The 17523-nt window shown below is 44.2% G+C and overlaps 1 protein-coding gene across 1 annotated transcript in view; it reads left to right on the top strand.

The window, feature by feature from the left end:
- The first annotated feature begins 307 nt into the window (after positions 1 to 307).
- Positions 308 to 17523, top strand: part of LOC124798626 (putative odorant-binding protein A10) — a 35409-nt gene continuing 18193 nt past the window's right edge. The window contains exon 1 of the mRNA XM_047262107.1: positions 308 to 605. Coding sequence (XP_047118063.1) covers positions 347 to 605 — 259 coding nt within the window. The 5' untranslated portion in view covers positions 308 to 346. The remainder of the gene's footprint in view (positions 606 to 17523) is intronic.

Below are 17523 nucleotides of genomic sequence, written 5' to 3'. Positions count from 1 at the left end.
TTAGTCTTGGCACTCGTTGCATAATTCCAAAACTACTTGTTTGAAGCTACTCGCTTCTCGACAACAAACTATGATCTCTTGGTGAGGTACGTCTGGTTTTCGTAGGGTCGGCAACACATTCCGGGCACGGGAACGCAGCTGTAGCTGCGACTGCGGGCGTTGTTGACAATGGAGGCGGGGAAGCAGCCGCTAGGCGTGTCGCTCCGGAGCGCCGCAGCGGTGCTCGCGAAATGCCAGCGGTCCGCTTTCCCGGCCAAGGCCGGCGGCACGGTATATAAGGCGGGGGCGGCGGTCCGCGCGGAGACAGTAGGCAGCCCGGAGGTGCGAGGAGGGACAGACAGACAGGATGGCGAGACCGCTGCAGCTGCTCGTGGCGTCCGTGGTGCTGGTGGCGCTGGCCGGCGTGGAGGCACAGAGGCGGGGGGCAGCCAGGGGCAGGGGTAGGGGCGGCGGCGGGGGCGGCGCGGGGGCGGCGGCGGCGGCCGGCGCCGACGACCTGGACGTGGACGCCGTGCTGGCCAGCGAGCGCGCGCTGACGGCGCTGCTGCGCTGCGTGGTGGCGCGGGGAGACGGACCCTGCTCCGACCAGGGGAAGGCCGTCAAGGGTGAGTGCTCGCAGGAGGACCGTACAGACATACCGCCGTTCGAAAAAAATGGTTCAAATGGCTCTGAGCACTATGGGACTTAACTTCTGAGGTCATCAGTCCCCTAGAACTTAGAACTACTTAAACCTAACTAACCTAAGGACATCACACACATCCATGCCCGAGGCAGGATTCGAACCTGCGACCGTAGCGGTCACGCGGTTCCAAACTGAAGCGCTTAGAACCGCACGGCCACACTGGCCGGCACCGCCGTTCGAGTCTCGTGCAGATTCCCGTACGGAGGACATAGTGATAGACATTCCTGGGGTTGTGAAGCAGCTGAATGGGTTGAAAATAAATAAATCGCCAGGTCCTGATGGTATTCCAATTCGGTTTTACAGAGAGTACTCTACTGCATTGGCTCCTTGCTTAGTTTGCATTTATCGCGAATCTCTTGCCCAACGTAAAGTCCCGAGCGACTGTAAAAAAAGCGCAGGTGACGCCTGTATATAAGAAGGGTAGAAGGACGGATCCTCAAAATTACAGACCAATATCCTTAACATCGGTTTGTTGCAGGATTCTCGAACATATTCTCAGTTCGAATATAATGAATTTCCTTGAGACAGAGAAGTTGCTGTCCCTGCATCAGCACGGCTTTAGAAAGCATCGCTCCTGCGAAACGCAACTCGCCCTTTTTTCACATGCTATCTTGCGAACCATGGAAGAAGGGTATGAGACGGATGCCATATTCCTTGACTTCCGGAAAGCGTTTGACTCGGTGCCCCACTGCAGACTCCTAACTAAGGTACGAGCATATGGGATTGGTTCCCAAGTATGTGAGTGGCTCGAAGACTTCTTAAGTAATAGAACCCAGTACGTTGTCCTCGATGGTGAGTGTTCATCGGAGGTGAGGGTATCATCTGGAGTGCCCCAGGGAAGTCTGGTAGGTCCGCTGTTGTTTTCTATCTACATAAATGATATTTTGGATAGGGTGGATAGCAATGTGCGGCTGTTTGCTGAAGATGCTGAGGTGTACGGGAAGGTGTCGTCGTTGAGTGACTGTAGGAGGATACAAGATGACTTGGACAGCATTTGTGATTGGTTTAAAGAATGACAGCTAACTCTGAATATAGATAAACGTAAATTAATGCAGATGAATAGGAAAAGGAATCCCGTAATGTTTGAATACTCCATTAGTAGTGTAGCGCATGACACAGTCACGTTATTAAATATCTGGGCGTGACAATGCAGAGCGATATGAAGTGGGACAAGCATGGAATGGCAGTTGTGGGAAAGGCGGATAGTCGTCTTCGGTTCATTGGTAGAATTTTGGGAAGATGTGGTTCATCTGTAAAGGAGACCGCTTATAAAAGACTAATACGACCTATTCTTGGGTACTGCTCGAGCGTTTGGGATCCCTGTCAGGTCGGATTGAGGGAGGACATAGAAGTCATTCAGAGGTGGGCTGCTAGATTTGTTACTGGTAGGTATGATCATCACGCGAGTGTTGCGGAAATGCTTCAGGAACTTTGGTGGGAGTTTCTAGAGGAAAGGAGGCGTTCTTTTCGTGAATCGCTACTGAGGAAATTTAGAGAACCAGCATTTGAGGCTGACTGCAGTACAATTTTACTGCCGCCAACTTACATTTCGCGGAAAGACCCCAAAGATAAGATAAGAGAGATTGGGGCTCGTACATAGGCATATAGGCAGTCATTTTTCCCTTGTTCTGTTTGGGAGTGGAACAGGGAGAGAAGATGCCAGTTTTGGTACTAGGTACCCTCCACCAAGCACCATATGGTGGATTGCGGAGTATTTATGTAGACGTACTCAACAGCGCCGCTCCGGGCCCACTGTGCTGTACCGGCTAATCTCTAGCCTCACTGCTTCTGCAGAGACACAGCCGTGTCGAGATCAGGCAAGGAACGTTTAGCTGGTACTACTCAAGCAGCAGCATTGGCTCGCAAGTGACCCGGGCTGCATCGGCTCGAAAGGCCAGGACCTAGCTTGGAACCTTAAGGCATATTTTCACAACAAAGTACCCGATTACGTAGCCGGTTATTCATCAGCCCAAGTCTCCTATTAGACGTACATCTACTGTCATTTTTATATACACCACCAAAAGGTTGCTATACAACTTTATTTTGCTACTAAAAAATGGAAAATCTAAGATGGAATGTAACAATATTATGAAAACGATAGCTGCTACTCACCATACAGCGGAGATGCTGAGTTGCAGACAGGCACAAAACAAAAAAAACTGTCACACAATAAGCTTTCGGCCAACATGTGCTTTGTCAAAAATTCAGCTGCCAGACACTGTGGTCATGTGTGTGTGAGTTGCGTTTGCATTCCATAAATTATCTGGGAGTAGGCATTAGGAGTGATTTAAAATGGAATGATCATATAAAGTTGATCGTCGGTAAAGCAGATGCCTGACTGAGATTCGTTGGAAGAATCCTAAGGAAATGCAAGCCGAATACAAAGGAAGTAGGTTATAGTGCACTTGTTCGCCCACTGCTTGAATACTGCTCACCGGTGTGGGATCCGTACCAGATACTGTTGATAGAAGAGATATAAAACACCCAACAGAGAGCAGCGCTCTTCGTTACAGGATCATTTAGTAATCGCGAAAGCGTTATCGAGATGATAGATAAACTCCATTGGAAGACTCTGCAGGAGAGACGCTCAGTAGCTCGGTACGGGCTTTTGTGGAAGTTTCGAGAACACACTTTCACCGAGGAGTCAAGCAGTATATTGCTACCTCCTACGTATATCTCGCGAAGAGACCATGGGGATAAAATCAGAGAGATTAGAGCCCACACAGAGACATACCGACAATCTTTCTTTCCACGAACAGTATGAGACTGGAATAGAAGGGAGAACCGATAGAGGTACTCAAAGTACCCTCCGCCACACACCGTCAGTGGCTTGTGGAGTATGGATATAGATGCAGATGTAGATGTAAATGCATGAATGGGTGTGTGTGTCCGTTGTCTATTGTGTGACAGTCTTTTTTTTTGTGCCTATCTGCAGACTTAGCATCTCCGCTTTATTTTGCTGTTTCATCACGTGAGAGACTAAATTTTAAGTGGCAGGGGAAAGTGTTCGATTACTTTTCACGCTTTCGCCTCTGGCCACTCTCTAACAGAAGTTTAATATAATTCTTTATTCCGTTTGTAAATGAAGGCATTCACTTTTTATATACTGCAGTCTTTTTCTGAAATTACAAAAATTACCCCCGTAAACTAATGTTTTTCCAAATGTGAAGGGGTACAACATGTTTATGTACCCGGGAACAAATATTCGATTGAAATGTAATAGCGTTGCAGTCGAGAAAATCTGGTCAGTACCGTATTTACTTCTTCCATTATTACTCTACTACACCCCCATAAACAGTAAGTGAAACCAAATTTAGCTGCCCGCATCTCGTGGTCGTGCGGTAGCGTTCTCGCTTCCCACGCACGGGTTCCCGGGTTCGATTCCCGGCGGGGTCAGGGATTTTCTCTGCCTCGTGATGGCTGGGTGTTGTGTGCTGTCCTTAGGTCAGTTAGGTATAAGTAGTTCTAAGTTCTAGGGGACTTATGACCACAGCAGTTGAGTCCCATAGTGCTCAGAGCCATTTGAACCATTTTTGAACCAAATTTAGCAGAAGTGTATTATCGGAAACCATTCACAAGTAAAATACATTTTGAAATAGAAGCTATTCGTAGCTAACACAAATTTCTGTTATCAAGACAGGTAAGACTGACAGGACATTAAACAAATTCAGCTTATTTGCAACTGTCATGTGTTCCACTGTAGACCTTCTGTTTCAAGGAACAAGATGGAGCACGACCAACAAAGTATGTCAGAACTGTGCACGAGTGGTTAAATAGTTCAAAAAGTATCTAGCATCTTACCATAAAATTCTGTTCTTGAAGAATTGACAATATATTACATCATCATCATCATTTTCACTTCAAACATTAATCCATTTTCTTGTTTTGCCAGCTACAGTACACATCGCTTCCTCAGTCTTCCCTGACTTCTTCTCCGGACTGGCATAAATCTTCTTGTCTGGAGAGGCAATCTTTCTCCACTCATTCTTTCGACATGTTCCTGCTACTTTCTTCGATTTTGTTGAGTACGTTAAATGTGTCCAGCTCTTCCCTAATTTCCGAATTTCGAAATCTATCGGCTCTTGCGCATCGCTTTACTCCTCTCAGAAACCTCATTTCCGTTGCCTGTATGCGGCTTTCTTGACATTTACTTGTAACACACGTTTCACTCCCGTAAACAATCACTGAAACTGCCGTTGTCTTATCAAATTTCAATCTCGTTTCTTTCCTCGTTTTATGTTTTTACACATCTGTTCTTTGTTCCACATATACTCACAAACATTACTACTTTCTTCTCTATGTCTTCGTCTTACTCACAAGTGACGTCACATCCTAAATAGTTAAAATGTTAGACCTGTTCCATTGTTCTATTGTTGATCACAATTTTTGACCGTAGAGGGTACTTCCGTTTGCGAGCCACTGATTTCGTCTTCATTCCTAGAATCGTCAAATGGTACACTCCACTAACCTCACCTAATTAATTTTATTCTCATTTGCAGATCATCTTCATTATGCACCAGCAGTGTGCAGTCGTCTGCATATACCTGAAACGCAATTCAAGCGGCAATTGTAGTTAATCTTAATTCTCGTGTTAAAAATGTCCTTCCATTTCCGTAGTGCGTCATCTAAATGAGTGTTAAAAAGAGTGGGTGGAAAGTTGTACCCTTGTCTTACTCCTCTGTTTGTGGCTGTAGGCTGTGTTATAGTTTCATTCATATCCAAAATTACAGTCAGGTGTTTATATAGAGACTTTTTGAAATATTTATTAGATGCTGTGAATACACTCTTTTCTTAACAATTCTCCACAGTCACTCTCTATCAACATTATCGAAGGCCTTGATAAAATCAATATACAGGGTGATTCAAAAAGAATACCACAACTTTAAAAATGTGTATTTAATGAAAGAAACATAATATAACCTTCTGTTATACATCATTACATGTCCGCAGCTCGTGGTCGTGCGGTAGCATTCTCGCTTCCCACGCCCGAGTTCCCGGGTTCGATTCCCAGTGGGGTCAGGGATTTTCCCTGCCTCGTGATGACTGGGTGTTGTGTGCTGTCCTTAGGTTAGTTAGGTTTAGGTAGTTCTAAGTTCTAGGGGACTGATGACCCTAGATGTTAAGTCCCATAGTGCTCAGAGCCATTTGAACCATCATTACAAAGAGTATTTAAAAAGGTTTTTTTTCACTCAAAAACAAGTTCAGAGATGTTCAATATGGCCCCCTCCAGACACACGAACAATATCAACCCGATACTCCAACTCGTTCCACACTCTCTGTAGCATATCAGGCGTAACAGTTTGGATAGCTGCTGTTATTTCTCGTTTCAAATCATCAATGGTGGCTGGTAGAGGTGGCCGAAATACCATATCCTTAACATACCCCCCTAAGAAAAAATCGCAGGGGGTAAGATCAGGGCTTCTTGGAGGCCAGTGATGAAGTGCTCTGTCACGGGCTGCCTCGGGTAGTTTGGTTTTCAGCCTAGTCAACAGCGCCTCAAGCGAACAAATGTACAACTAAATGAAACTTTATAGCTCCCTTAATTCGCCGACAGATAGTGCTTAGCTGTGCCTTTCGTCGTTGCAGAGTTTTAAATTCCTAAAGTTGTGGTATTCTTTTTGAATCACCCTGTATTATACGGCTCTTAAATGTGCAGAACGCGAAATATTTAAAAAACTGAGCAAAACAGAACATGATTTCTAGCAACATGAAAAACTGTAGAAAATGGTAAAAAATCGATAAGGCGATCTCTAGTGCGCCTTCTTTCGTTTGCTTATAAAACCAGTCACTAGACTGAAGCAAAGACCAACAAACGTCGTGTGTTCCCAGGCACACTATCCTCTAAGTAAACGCTCTCCCCTGCATACCACATGCAAAACATGTTATTCAAATACACTGCTAGCCATTAAAATTGTTAAGTCCAGCAAGGATCGTGTATATACACTGTTGTTGTTGTGGTCTTCAGTCCTGAGACTGGTTTGATGCAGCTCTCCATGCTACTCTATCCTGTGCAAGGTTCTTCATCTCCCAGTACCTACTGCAATCTACATCCTTCTGAATCTGCTTAGTGTATTCATCTCTTGGTCTCCCTCTACGATTTTTACCCTCCACGGTGCCCTCCAATGCTAAGTTTGTGATCCCTTGATGCCTCAAAACATGTCCTACCAACCGATCCCTTCTTCTAGTCAAGTTGTGCCACAAAGTTCTCTTCTCCCCAATCCTATTCAATACCTCCTCATTAGTTACGTGATCTACCGACCTTATCTTCAGCATTCTTCTGTAGCACCACATTTCGAAAGCTTCTATTCTCTTCTTGTCCAAACTAGTTATCGTCCATGTTTCACTTCCATACATGGCTACACTCCATACAAATACTTTCAGAAACGACTTCCTGACACTTAAATCTATACTCGATGTTAACAAATTTCTCTTCTTGAGAAACACTTTCCTTCCCATTGCCAGTCTACATTTTATATCCTCTCTACTTCGACCATCATCAGTTATTTTACTCCCTAAATAGCAAAACTCCTTTACTACTTTAAGTGTCTCATTTCCTAATCTAATTCCCTCAGCATCAACCGACTTAATTTGACTACATTCCATTATCCTCGTTTTGCTTTTGTTAATGTTGATCTTATATCCTCCTTTCAAGACACTGTCCATTCCGTTCAACTGCTCTTTCAAGTCCTTTGCTGTCTCTGACAGAATTGCAATGTCATCGGGGAACCTCAAAGTTTTTACTTCTTCTCCATGAATTTTAATACCTACTCCGAATTTTTCTTTTGTTTCCTTTACTGCTGCTCAATATACAGATTGAATAACATCGGGGAGAGGCTACAACCCTGTCTCACTCCTTTCCCAACCACTGCTTCCCTTTCATGCCCCTCGACTCTTATAACTGCCATCTGGTTACTGTACAAATTGTAAATAGCCTTTCGCTCCCTGTATTTTACCCCTGCCACCTTCAGAATTTGAAAGAGAGTATTCCAGTTAACATTGTCAAAAGCTTTTTCTAAGTCTACAAATGGTAGAAACGTAGGTTTGCCTTATCTTAATCTTTCTTCTAAGATAAGTCGTAAGGTCAGTATTGCCTCACGTGTTCCAACCTTTCTACGGAATCCAAACTGATCTTCCCCGAGGTCGGCTTCTACCAGTTTTTCCATTCGTCTGTAAAGAATTCGCGTTAGTATTTTGCAGCTGTGACTTATTAAACTGATAGTTCGGTAATTGTATATACACTACAGAAGGAAAAGTACGTTATAAAATTTGTAGGTGCATTGTAAGAATACAGACTGCGATATTTAGCACACTGATAAGGTGAAGGCCTAAATAAGGCCATCCGATTAGGCTCATATTTGGTAGGTCGGTTGTGGACAGCATAAAATGAGACTCAACGGCATTTGGGCCCAACACTCCCCAAATTTTTGAGAGAACCATATGTAAAGTTCATGGCGTGCAATCGACTCAGAATTGACGGAATTGATAGATAACAGAAAACTGTACATTTTTCATAATCATATGTCGGTTTGCAAATGTATGTTTCCCTTTAAATCGAGGAAATAAACTTGGGAGACTGACGTATGAAGTGCGAAAACAAATATTTTGTTAAACTTTGACTGCAGAAAATCGTGTGTTAGTGTAGTAATTTCTGTGAGTCACCTAGTCCCATGCTAAGGTTACAGAAATGTATAGAAATCAAATCAAATAGAAATATTATTTTATTATACACTCCACTCACTGGCAAGGAAAAATTCGTCTCGAACTGAGGAGAAATACATATTTAGAATATAACCATTTGATCGTGACAGACGGTGCTTGATCTCCAGATGCAACTTTGGTGCTGTTTTGGTGTTGTTAGTACAACAATTGATTTGTATCATCGAATTACTGCATTTGTCCCGTACTTTAACTTTCTTAAAAGTGTTTATCTTTTATCAGTTACTCAATCAGATGTCGATGGCTCATGAGACGCAAAGTAGGACCGTAGCGAACCTTCTCGCCGGAGGTTCGAGTCCTCGCTTGGACATGGTTGTGTGTGTTGTTCTTAGCATACGTTATTTTACGTTAGTTTAAGTCGTGTGTAAGTCTAGGGACCGATGACCTCAGCAGTTTGGCCCCTTAGGAATTCACAAACATTTGAACATTCGAGCCATAGCGAATGGTTAGTGAATTATCGAGAGATCATATTGTCACAAAAAACGTTTGAAAACAGAGCCTGTATGAATGCAGTTACAGAAAATGCGTAGAGTAGAATAGTGTTCGAACAATAGGTGTCTAAAATTTGCAGCGAGATGTACACGTAGGCCCGACAGTACTCTCTTCTGTACCTGCCACACGAGGTAGTGTGCCCTACGTAAAGACTTTTGTTGTTCACAAGTTGTGACATAGTCACAATAAAGTTCTTTGGTGATTTATTAGAAATCCAGTCACGGATGCAATACGCAACACCCTGATATGACTTACTGACACCCGTTTGTGACTCAGCTACTCACACTAAATAATAAGTGCGAATTGTGTTAAATTGCTATTACGTTCCGTGACATTTCAAAAATTTCTAGAACGTCATCAAATGAAAAAAGAAATGTATTTAAGGCCCTTTTTGTTAAATGACAATTAAGAATATGTAGTTTTAGTAGTGCTCGTAGGTTCCTGCCTAACCATCTGCTCGGAAATCGCGAGATAAACAGCCAAATATTTGTGACAAGCCGATGTATCATTAACTGATATTTAATAATAACAAATCGTGCCAAGAGTAACATGTTTATGATAAATCTTCAATGCAATGTAAACGACCTGCTGTCATAACACACAAGTTAAAACACGAAAACAGCGAAATAAGACGAAATCCAATATGGCGTCTCTGAAGTTCTTCATTTGTCGACGGCTGTTGCGTTTTGTGGTGGTGGTGGTGGTTAGTGTTTAACGTCCCGTCGACAACGAGGTCATTAGAGACGGAGCGCAAGCTCGGGTTAGGGAAGGATTGGGAAGGAAATCCACCGTGCCCTTTCAAAGGAACCATCCCGGCTCGCGTTTTGTGGTTGTATCGAGTGACACGTCATTTAGAAGTCACATCAATAAACGGAGTAAGATGCTAGCTTCTCCACAGTAGCAGCACGAGATGTACTTGTAGGTAATGTACGAATATAATGAAAGCTATTCCATATTGCAAGACAGACTAGAAGATATCACTTAGCATACGCTACTCTATGCGTTCATAAAAGATACTTGTACACTGCGTCGCAGTAACATTGACACACAACTTTCTGTTGCTCTCCAAAGTACACTTCCTGCTATAAACACAAATGTAATGTGGGGAGTGGACGCCGTGGTGACGTTAATAGGCACAATATCAGCAAGGGAGTGAAGTACACTTGAAGAGAGAGAGAGAGAGAGAGAGAGAGAGAGAGAGGGAGAGAGGGAGAGAGAGAGGGAGGGAGAAAAAACGACGCTCCACGAAGGAATTGAGCAAATAAATAACACGCGGCTCATTTCTGGCCTTTATGCAAGCAGTTATTCGGCTTGGCTTTGAATAATAGAGTTGTTGGGTATCCTTATGAGGAATACTGTGCCACATTCTGTCCAATTGGCGCTTTAGATCTTGAAAATCCCCAGATGTTTCCAGACTGAGATTTTCACTCTTTCACTCTGCAGTGGAGTGTGCGCGGATATGAAACTTCTTGGCAGATTAGGACTGTGTGGATAGACCGAGACTCGAACTCGGGACCTTTGCCTTTCGCGGGCAAGTGCTCTACCAATTGAGCTACCCAAGCACGACTCACGCCCCGCCTCACAGCCTTAATTCCGCCAGTACGTCGTCTCCTACCTTCCAAACTTCACAGAAGTTCTCCCGCGGACCTTGCAGAACTAGCACTCCTGAAAGAAAGGATATTGCGGAGACATGGCTTAGCCACAGCCTGGGGGATGTTTCCAGAATGAGATTTTCATTCTGCAGCGGAGTGTGGGTTGAGATGAAAGTTCCTGACAGTCCGCAGCTCGTGGTCTCGCGGTAGCGTTCTCGCATCCCGAGCACGGCGTCCCGGGTTCGATTCCCGGCGGGGTCAGGGATTTTCTCTGCCTCCTGATGACTGGGTGTTGTGTGACGTACTTAGGTTAGTTAGGTCTAAGTAGTTCTAAGTTCTAGGGGACTGATGACCATAGATGTTAAGTCCCATAGTGCTCAGAGTTTTTTTTTGAAACTTCCTGACATATTAAAACTGTGTGCCAGACCGAGACTCAAAATCGGGACCTTTGCCTTTCACGGGAAAATTCTCTACCAACTGAGCTACCCAAGCACGACTCACGCCCCTTCCTCACAGTTTTATTTCTGCCAGTACCACACATTTTAATCTGCCAGGAAGTTTCATATCAGCGCACACTCCGCTGCAGAGTGAAAATCTCATTCTGGAAACATCCCCCAGGCTGTGGCTAAGCCATGTCTCCGCAATATCCTTTCTTTCAGGAGTGCTGGTTCTGCAAGGTTCGCAGGAGAGCTTCTTTAAAGTTTGGAAGGTAGGAGACGTGGTACTGGCAGAAGTAAAACTGTGAGGACGGGGCGTGAGTCGTGCTTGGGTAACTCAATTGGTGGAGCACTTGCCCGCGAAAGGCAAAGGTCCCGAGTTCGAGTCTCGGTCTGGCACACAGTTTTAATCTGCCAGGAAGTTTCAATCCCCAGATGGTTGGAGGGCCCTGCCCATAATTCCCCAAAAGTTCTCGACTGGGGAGAGACCCGGCGAGCTTGCTGGCCAAGTTAGGGTTTGGTGAGCACTAAGACAAGCAGTAGAAACTCTCACCATGTGCGGGTGGGCATTATGTTGGTGAAATATATGCCCAGGATGACTTGCCATGAAGAACAACAAAACAAGGCGTAGAATATCGATTTACCGATGTGCTTTAAGGGTGCAGTGGATGAGAACCAAAGGGGTCCTGCTATGAAAATGTATGCCACCCCGGACCATCACTCCTGGATGTGGGCCGTATGACGGGTGACAGGCTGGTATCCGAGTGCTGTCTGGGGCGTTTCCAGACACGTCTTCGTTGGTAATTGGGATTCAATTCGAGGCGGAACTCATCACTGAAGACAATTCTAATCCAGTCAATGAGATTCCAGGTCGATGACGTGTCTGAAGACGCCCGAGACTGCGTTGGTATAGTAAACTGACTGTCGCCCGCCATATGGCTCAACAACGAGGAGTGATGGGCTGGGGTACCATTTCTTTTCACAGCAGGACTCCTTTGGTTGTCAGCCTCGAAACCCATAAAACACAGCGGTAAGTCGGCGACATTCTACGTCCTGTTTTGTTGTCCTTCATGGGAAGTCATCAAATGGTTCAAATGGCTCTGAGCACTATGGGACTTAACATCTGAGGTCATCAGTCGCCTAGAACTTAGAACTAGTTAAACCTAATTAACCTAAGGACATCACACGAATCCATGCCCGAGGGAGGATTCGAACCTGCGACTGTAGCAGTCACTCGGTTCCGGACTGAAGCGCCTAGAACCGCTCGGCCACCGCGGCAAGTCATCCCGAGCATTTCAGCAAGAAAATGTCCGCCCGCACATGGCGAGGGTTTCTACTACTTGCCTTCGTGCTTGCCAAACCCAACTTTGGCCAGCAAGGTCACCATATCTCTCCCCAATTGAGAGCGTATGGTGCGTTATGGGCAGGGACCTCCAACCAGCTCGGGATTTTGACGGTCTGACGCGCCACTTGGACAATATTTGGCACGATATTCTTCAGGAGCACATCCAACAACTCTATCAGTCAATGCCTTCCATAAACGGAAAGTGATCGGCCAACACGTCGTGACTTGTTTAGTTTGTGAAGCTCTTTGTCTTGAACGAAAAATCCAATTTTCCTGAAACTGTAATCATTTGTTTGTTTGTATATGCACGTCGCATTTACCAATGTTTGTCCCATTCGGATAATTCCTTCGTGGTGGGTCATTTTGATTTGTCTAAGAGAGTGTTGGAGTGTATGTTGACCAGAATCCGAGAAATGGGTTTCTCATACCATGACTTGTCGGCTGGCATAATGTGTACTGGCACAACAGTTATTCGTGCTGCGCAGGACAAGTGGATGGAAAAGTCTCGTATGGAGCGACAAACGACTGCTGGACCACACAACGTAAACGATCGCGTGAGATGGTTAGCACGTTTGCCTGCGTGGCTGTCAGGTCTTCCTCACAAGTTTTATCATTATTAAGCACAACAGACGTGACTTGCATTGTTGTCGGTGCAAGCTTAAGAATGAGCTGCTGCATAGCGCAGAATGCGCTCCTCACTATGATTTGCGACTCTCCAACAGCACTCGCCAGTCGCTGTTGTCAGCTGCACCTGACTCACATGTCACAAGGTTTGTTTACGAAAACGGATGGTGTACTGCTAGCCATACCAATTACACTGTAAACAGAGCGATACAAATTTACAATACGCTTCCACGTATACAAAATTTATTTCTTCATTCTTAATAAAATGTTAAAGCTTTCTTACTAGATCACTGATTCTCTTCATTAGAAGAATTTTTAGAACAGGACTTTAAACAAGAAAACGCAATGTGTGTGTGTGTGTGTGTGCGTGTGTACGCGCGCACATACGATCGTACATACACGATTATACACCGAAGAGCCAAATAACCTTGCACACCTGCCTAATATCGTGTAGGGCCCCCGCGAGCACGCAGAAGTGCCGTAGCACGACGTGGCATGGTATCTAGTAATGTCTGAAGCAGTTCTTGAGGGAACTGACACCATGAATCCTACAGGGCTCTCCATAAATCCTTAAGAGTACGAGGGGCTGAAGATCTCTTCAGCATGTTGCAAGGCATCCCAGATATGATCAATAATGTTCATGTCTGGGGAGATTGGTCTTTAGGGACTCAAAAATTGTTCCTGAAGCCACTCTGTAGCAGTTCTGGACTTGTGAGCTGTCGCATCGTCCTGATGGAATTGGCCAAGTCAGTCGAAATGCACAACGGACATGAATGGATGCAGGTGACAGGATGCTTACGTACGTACCACCTGTCAGAGTCGTTTCTAGACGTATCAGGGGTCTTATATCACTCCAACTGCACACGCCCCACACCATTACAGAGCCTCCACCACCTTGAACAGTCCCCTGCTGACATGCAGAGTCCATGGATTCATGAAGTTGCCTCCATACCCGTACACACCCATCCACTCGATACAATTTTAAACGAGACTCGTCCGACCAGGCAACATGTTTCCAGTCATCAACAGTCCAATGTAGGTGTTGAGGGTCCCAGGTGAGGCGTAAAGCTTTGTGTTGTGGAGTCATCAAGGGTACACTAGTGAGTCTTCGGCTCGAAAAGCCCATATCGACGACGTTTCGTTGAATGGTTCGCACGCTGATACTTGTTGATGGCCCAGCATTGAAATCTGCAGCAGTTTGCGAAAGGGTTGCACTTTTGTCACGTTGAACGATTCCGTCCAGTCGTCGTTGGTCCCGTTCTAGGAGGATCTTTTTCCAGCAACAGCCATGTCGGAGATTTTATGTTTTACCGGATTCCTCATATTCACGGCGCAATCATGAAACGGTCATACAGGAAAATACTCACTTCATTGCTACCTCGGAGATGCTATGTCCCACCGCTCGTGCGCCGACTGTAACACCACGTTCAAACGCACTTAAATCTTGATAACCTACCATTATAGCAGCAATAACCGCTCTAACAACTGCGCCAGGCACTTGTTGCCTTGTATAGGCGCTGCTGACCGATGCGCCGTATTTGAATACACATGCTTATACCAGTTTCTTTGGTTCTTCAGTGTACATGTCTGATTCTGCACTCAGTCATACACGATATGTATAAAGGAAGTGTGCACGCCACAATCTGGAAAGTTTTTTGAATGAATAAATAAATATAGTACTCAACTGCGATCGAATCAGGCGGTGACGTAGAAAGCAACTTTGCAATTCTTTGGTCCATATTCCCTGGCACGTTCACAGACTCGAATCAACTCATTCCTGAAAGAGAGCACTCGTATTTGTAAGTGGCTTCGGATATTACAGAACATACTTCTGTTACATGAATAAGAAAGCACATTATTCCACGAACGTGAGCTAAAAGCTTGTTTACTGGAAGGTGGGCGCGAAAGAGCTACGTATGACTTTGCAGCTCTGCGCCTCTATTCGTTACGCTACAGCGTGGTACAGGATGACAGTTATTGAACTACATGAGAAAAACGTAAATTAGTTACAAACTACGGCGTGCACACACTTTATTCAACATGTAAACGTCGTTACAGATATTCGTATTTAGGTTACGACATATTCGACATGCATGCCATCATTGGCGAAGATGTGGCGCAGACGAATAGCGAAATTCTGCATGACCCACTAAAGAATCGGAACATCGATGCTGTCGGTTACTTCCTGAGTTGCTGTTTTCAGCTCAGCAATGGTTTTGGGGTTGTTGCTGTACACTTTGTCTTTAATGTAGCCCCACAAAAAGGAGTCGCATGTGTTTAGATCCGGAGAATATGACAGCCAATCAAGGCTCATGCCACTGCCCTCTGGGTACCCCGGAGCCAGAAGGCTGTCTCCAAAGCGCTCCTCCATGATATCACTCTCCTTCTTCGATGGAATCGAACTCCGTCTTGCATGAACCACATATTGTCGAAATTACTTTGGATAATGGGGATGAAATCATTTTCCAAAACCTTCACGTATCGTCCGTTAGTCACCGTGCCATTAAGGAATATTACGATGTCCTTAGGTCAGTTAGGTTTAAGTAGTTCTAAGTTATAGGAGACTGATGACCTTAGAAGTTAAGTCCCATAGTGCTCAGAATCATTTGAACCATTTTTGATTATCCCGAGACTGGACATTACACACCACACAGCCACCTGTTGCTTCTTGACGAACCCATCCAAATGAAAGTGGGCTTCGTCGATAAACCAAACCATATTCACATCAATATCCCGTTCGTCAATTCTGTGGACAATAATGTCGGCGAAACACAACCACTGTTCCATGACCTTGGGACTTAATGGCTGATGGGTTTCAATTTTGTATGGAAAGAGATGCAAGCCTTCAACAACAATTTGTCGCAGTGTCTCCCGAATAATTCCTACCTGTTGTGCAGCTCGTCTGATCGATTTCCTGGGGCTGGTCTGAAACAAATTGCTTGTCTTCTCGATGTTTTCAGGCGTGTTTTGGACGACCGACATTGCTAACACTATCGTCACGAACGCTACCAGTTCTCTCAAATTTGCAAATCGAATTCTTGATTGTTAGCACGCTTACACAGATTGTCTGAAGCCTGAACACGGTCGCAAACTTCCTTTGCGCCGCAGTTGGGCTCGCATAGCAAGCCTCCGACACCAACAACGCGCGTGCGCTTCCGCATACTAATTCCTATCAAGCCCCGTGGCCAAACGTGGAGTTCGAACGTCCTAACGCAAACCGTTCAGAAGTTATGACGATTTTATTTCATATAGTTCAGTAACTGTCACCCTATATATGGCTATGTATTTTATATTAGGATCTGGAGACTTGAAACTCCGATATTTCATTAACCGATATTTAATTATATCAAGTCGTACCAAGAACGACTCGTTTTTGATATAACTACCACAACTTATATCCAGTTGAACCTTCTTACCATATTCAAACGTTGGTCTCCATCCAAAATTTTTGCCGCCACACTTCCTTTTATTACCAAACGGACAATACTTTGATGCCTTGGAATGTGTCCTAACAATCGGTGTCTTTTTTAATAACGTTGTGTCATAAATTCCTTTCTTCCGCATTTCGTTTCAGTACCTCTCCATTTCTTATTCGATCTACCCATCTAATCTTCAGCAATGTTCTAGACACTACGTTTCAGAAGGTTATATCTTTTCCTTATCTTAATTGACTACTGTCCACGTTTCACTTCTATACAAAACTACACTCCAAAGAAATATTTTCAGAAAAAATTCCTCTTTTTCAGAAATACTTTTCTTTCTGTAGCCAGTCTGCATTTTATGTCGTCTCTACTTCGGCAGTCACGAATTATTTTGCTCCCCTAACCTCTTTCCCTCAGCATCACCTGATTTAACTCTACTATATTCCATTATCTCTGCTTTACTTATATTTCTGTTCGTCTTATAATCTCTCTTCAAGACACCAAACATTCTATTCAACTACTCTACCAAGTCCTTAGGCGTCTCTTACATAATTTTGCTGTCATCGACAAACTGTGAAGTTTTTATTTCTACTTCTTGAACTTTAATTCCGTTCCCAAATTTCTCCTTGGTTTCCTCCACGGCTTGCTCAATGTACAGACCTCTTAACATCGGAGATATACTCCCTTTTGAACTAAGGCTTCCATTTCATGTTCTTCGACTGTTATAACTGCTGTCTGTTGCCTGTACAATTTGTAAACAACGTTTTCGTCCCTGTATTTTATTCCTGTTATCTTCAAAACTTCAAATGGTGTATTTCAGACAATATTTTCAAAATTTTCTTTGTCCATCCTTCTGATTGATTACATTTTCAGATTGTTTCCCTAAACTTTCAAATGATATAAATGTAGGTTTGCCTTTCCTTATCCTATTGTCTAAGATAAGTTGTAGGGTCAGTATTGCCTCACGTGTACCAATACTTTTCCGCAACCCAAAATGATATTTCCCGAGAATTCTTCTGAGAATAATTCGTGTCAATATTTTGCAACTATGACTTCCTGACTGCTGGTTAGCTAGTATGCGTACCTGTCAGCACCTCCCTCCTTTTATGAAACGAAATTATCACAGTCTTCTTAAAGTTGGAGAGTATTTGTCCTGTTTCAGACATCTTGCATGGCATGTGGAATAATGATGTCATTTTAAAAGTTTTTAATA

Source organism: Schistocerca piceifrons, chromosome 5 (assembly GCF_021461385.2).
Source record: "Schistocerca piceifrons isolate TAMUIC-IGC-003096 chromosome 5, iqSchPice1.1, whole genome shotgun sequence".
Classification (NCBI taxonomy): Eukaryota; Metazoa; Arthropoda; class Insecta; order Orthoptera; family Acrididae; genus Schistocerca; species Schistocerca piceifrons.
The sequence above is the reverse complement of the archived record's forward strand: the minus strand, read 5'-3'. Positions and strand labels throughout refer to the sequence as shown.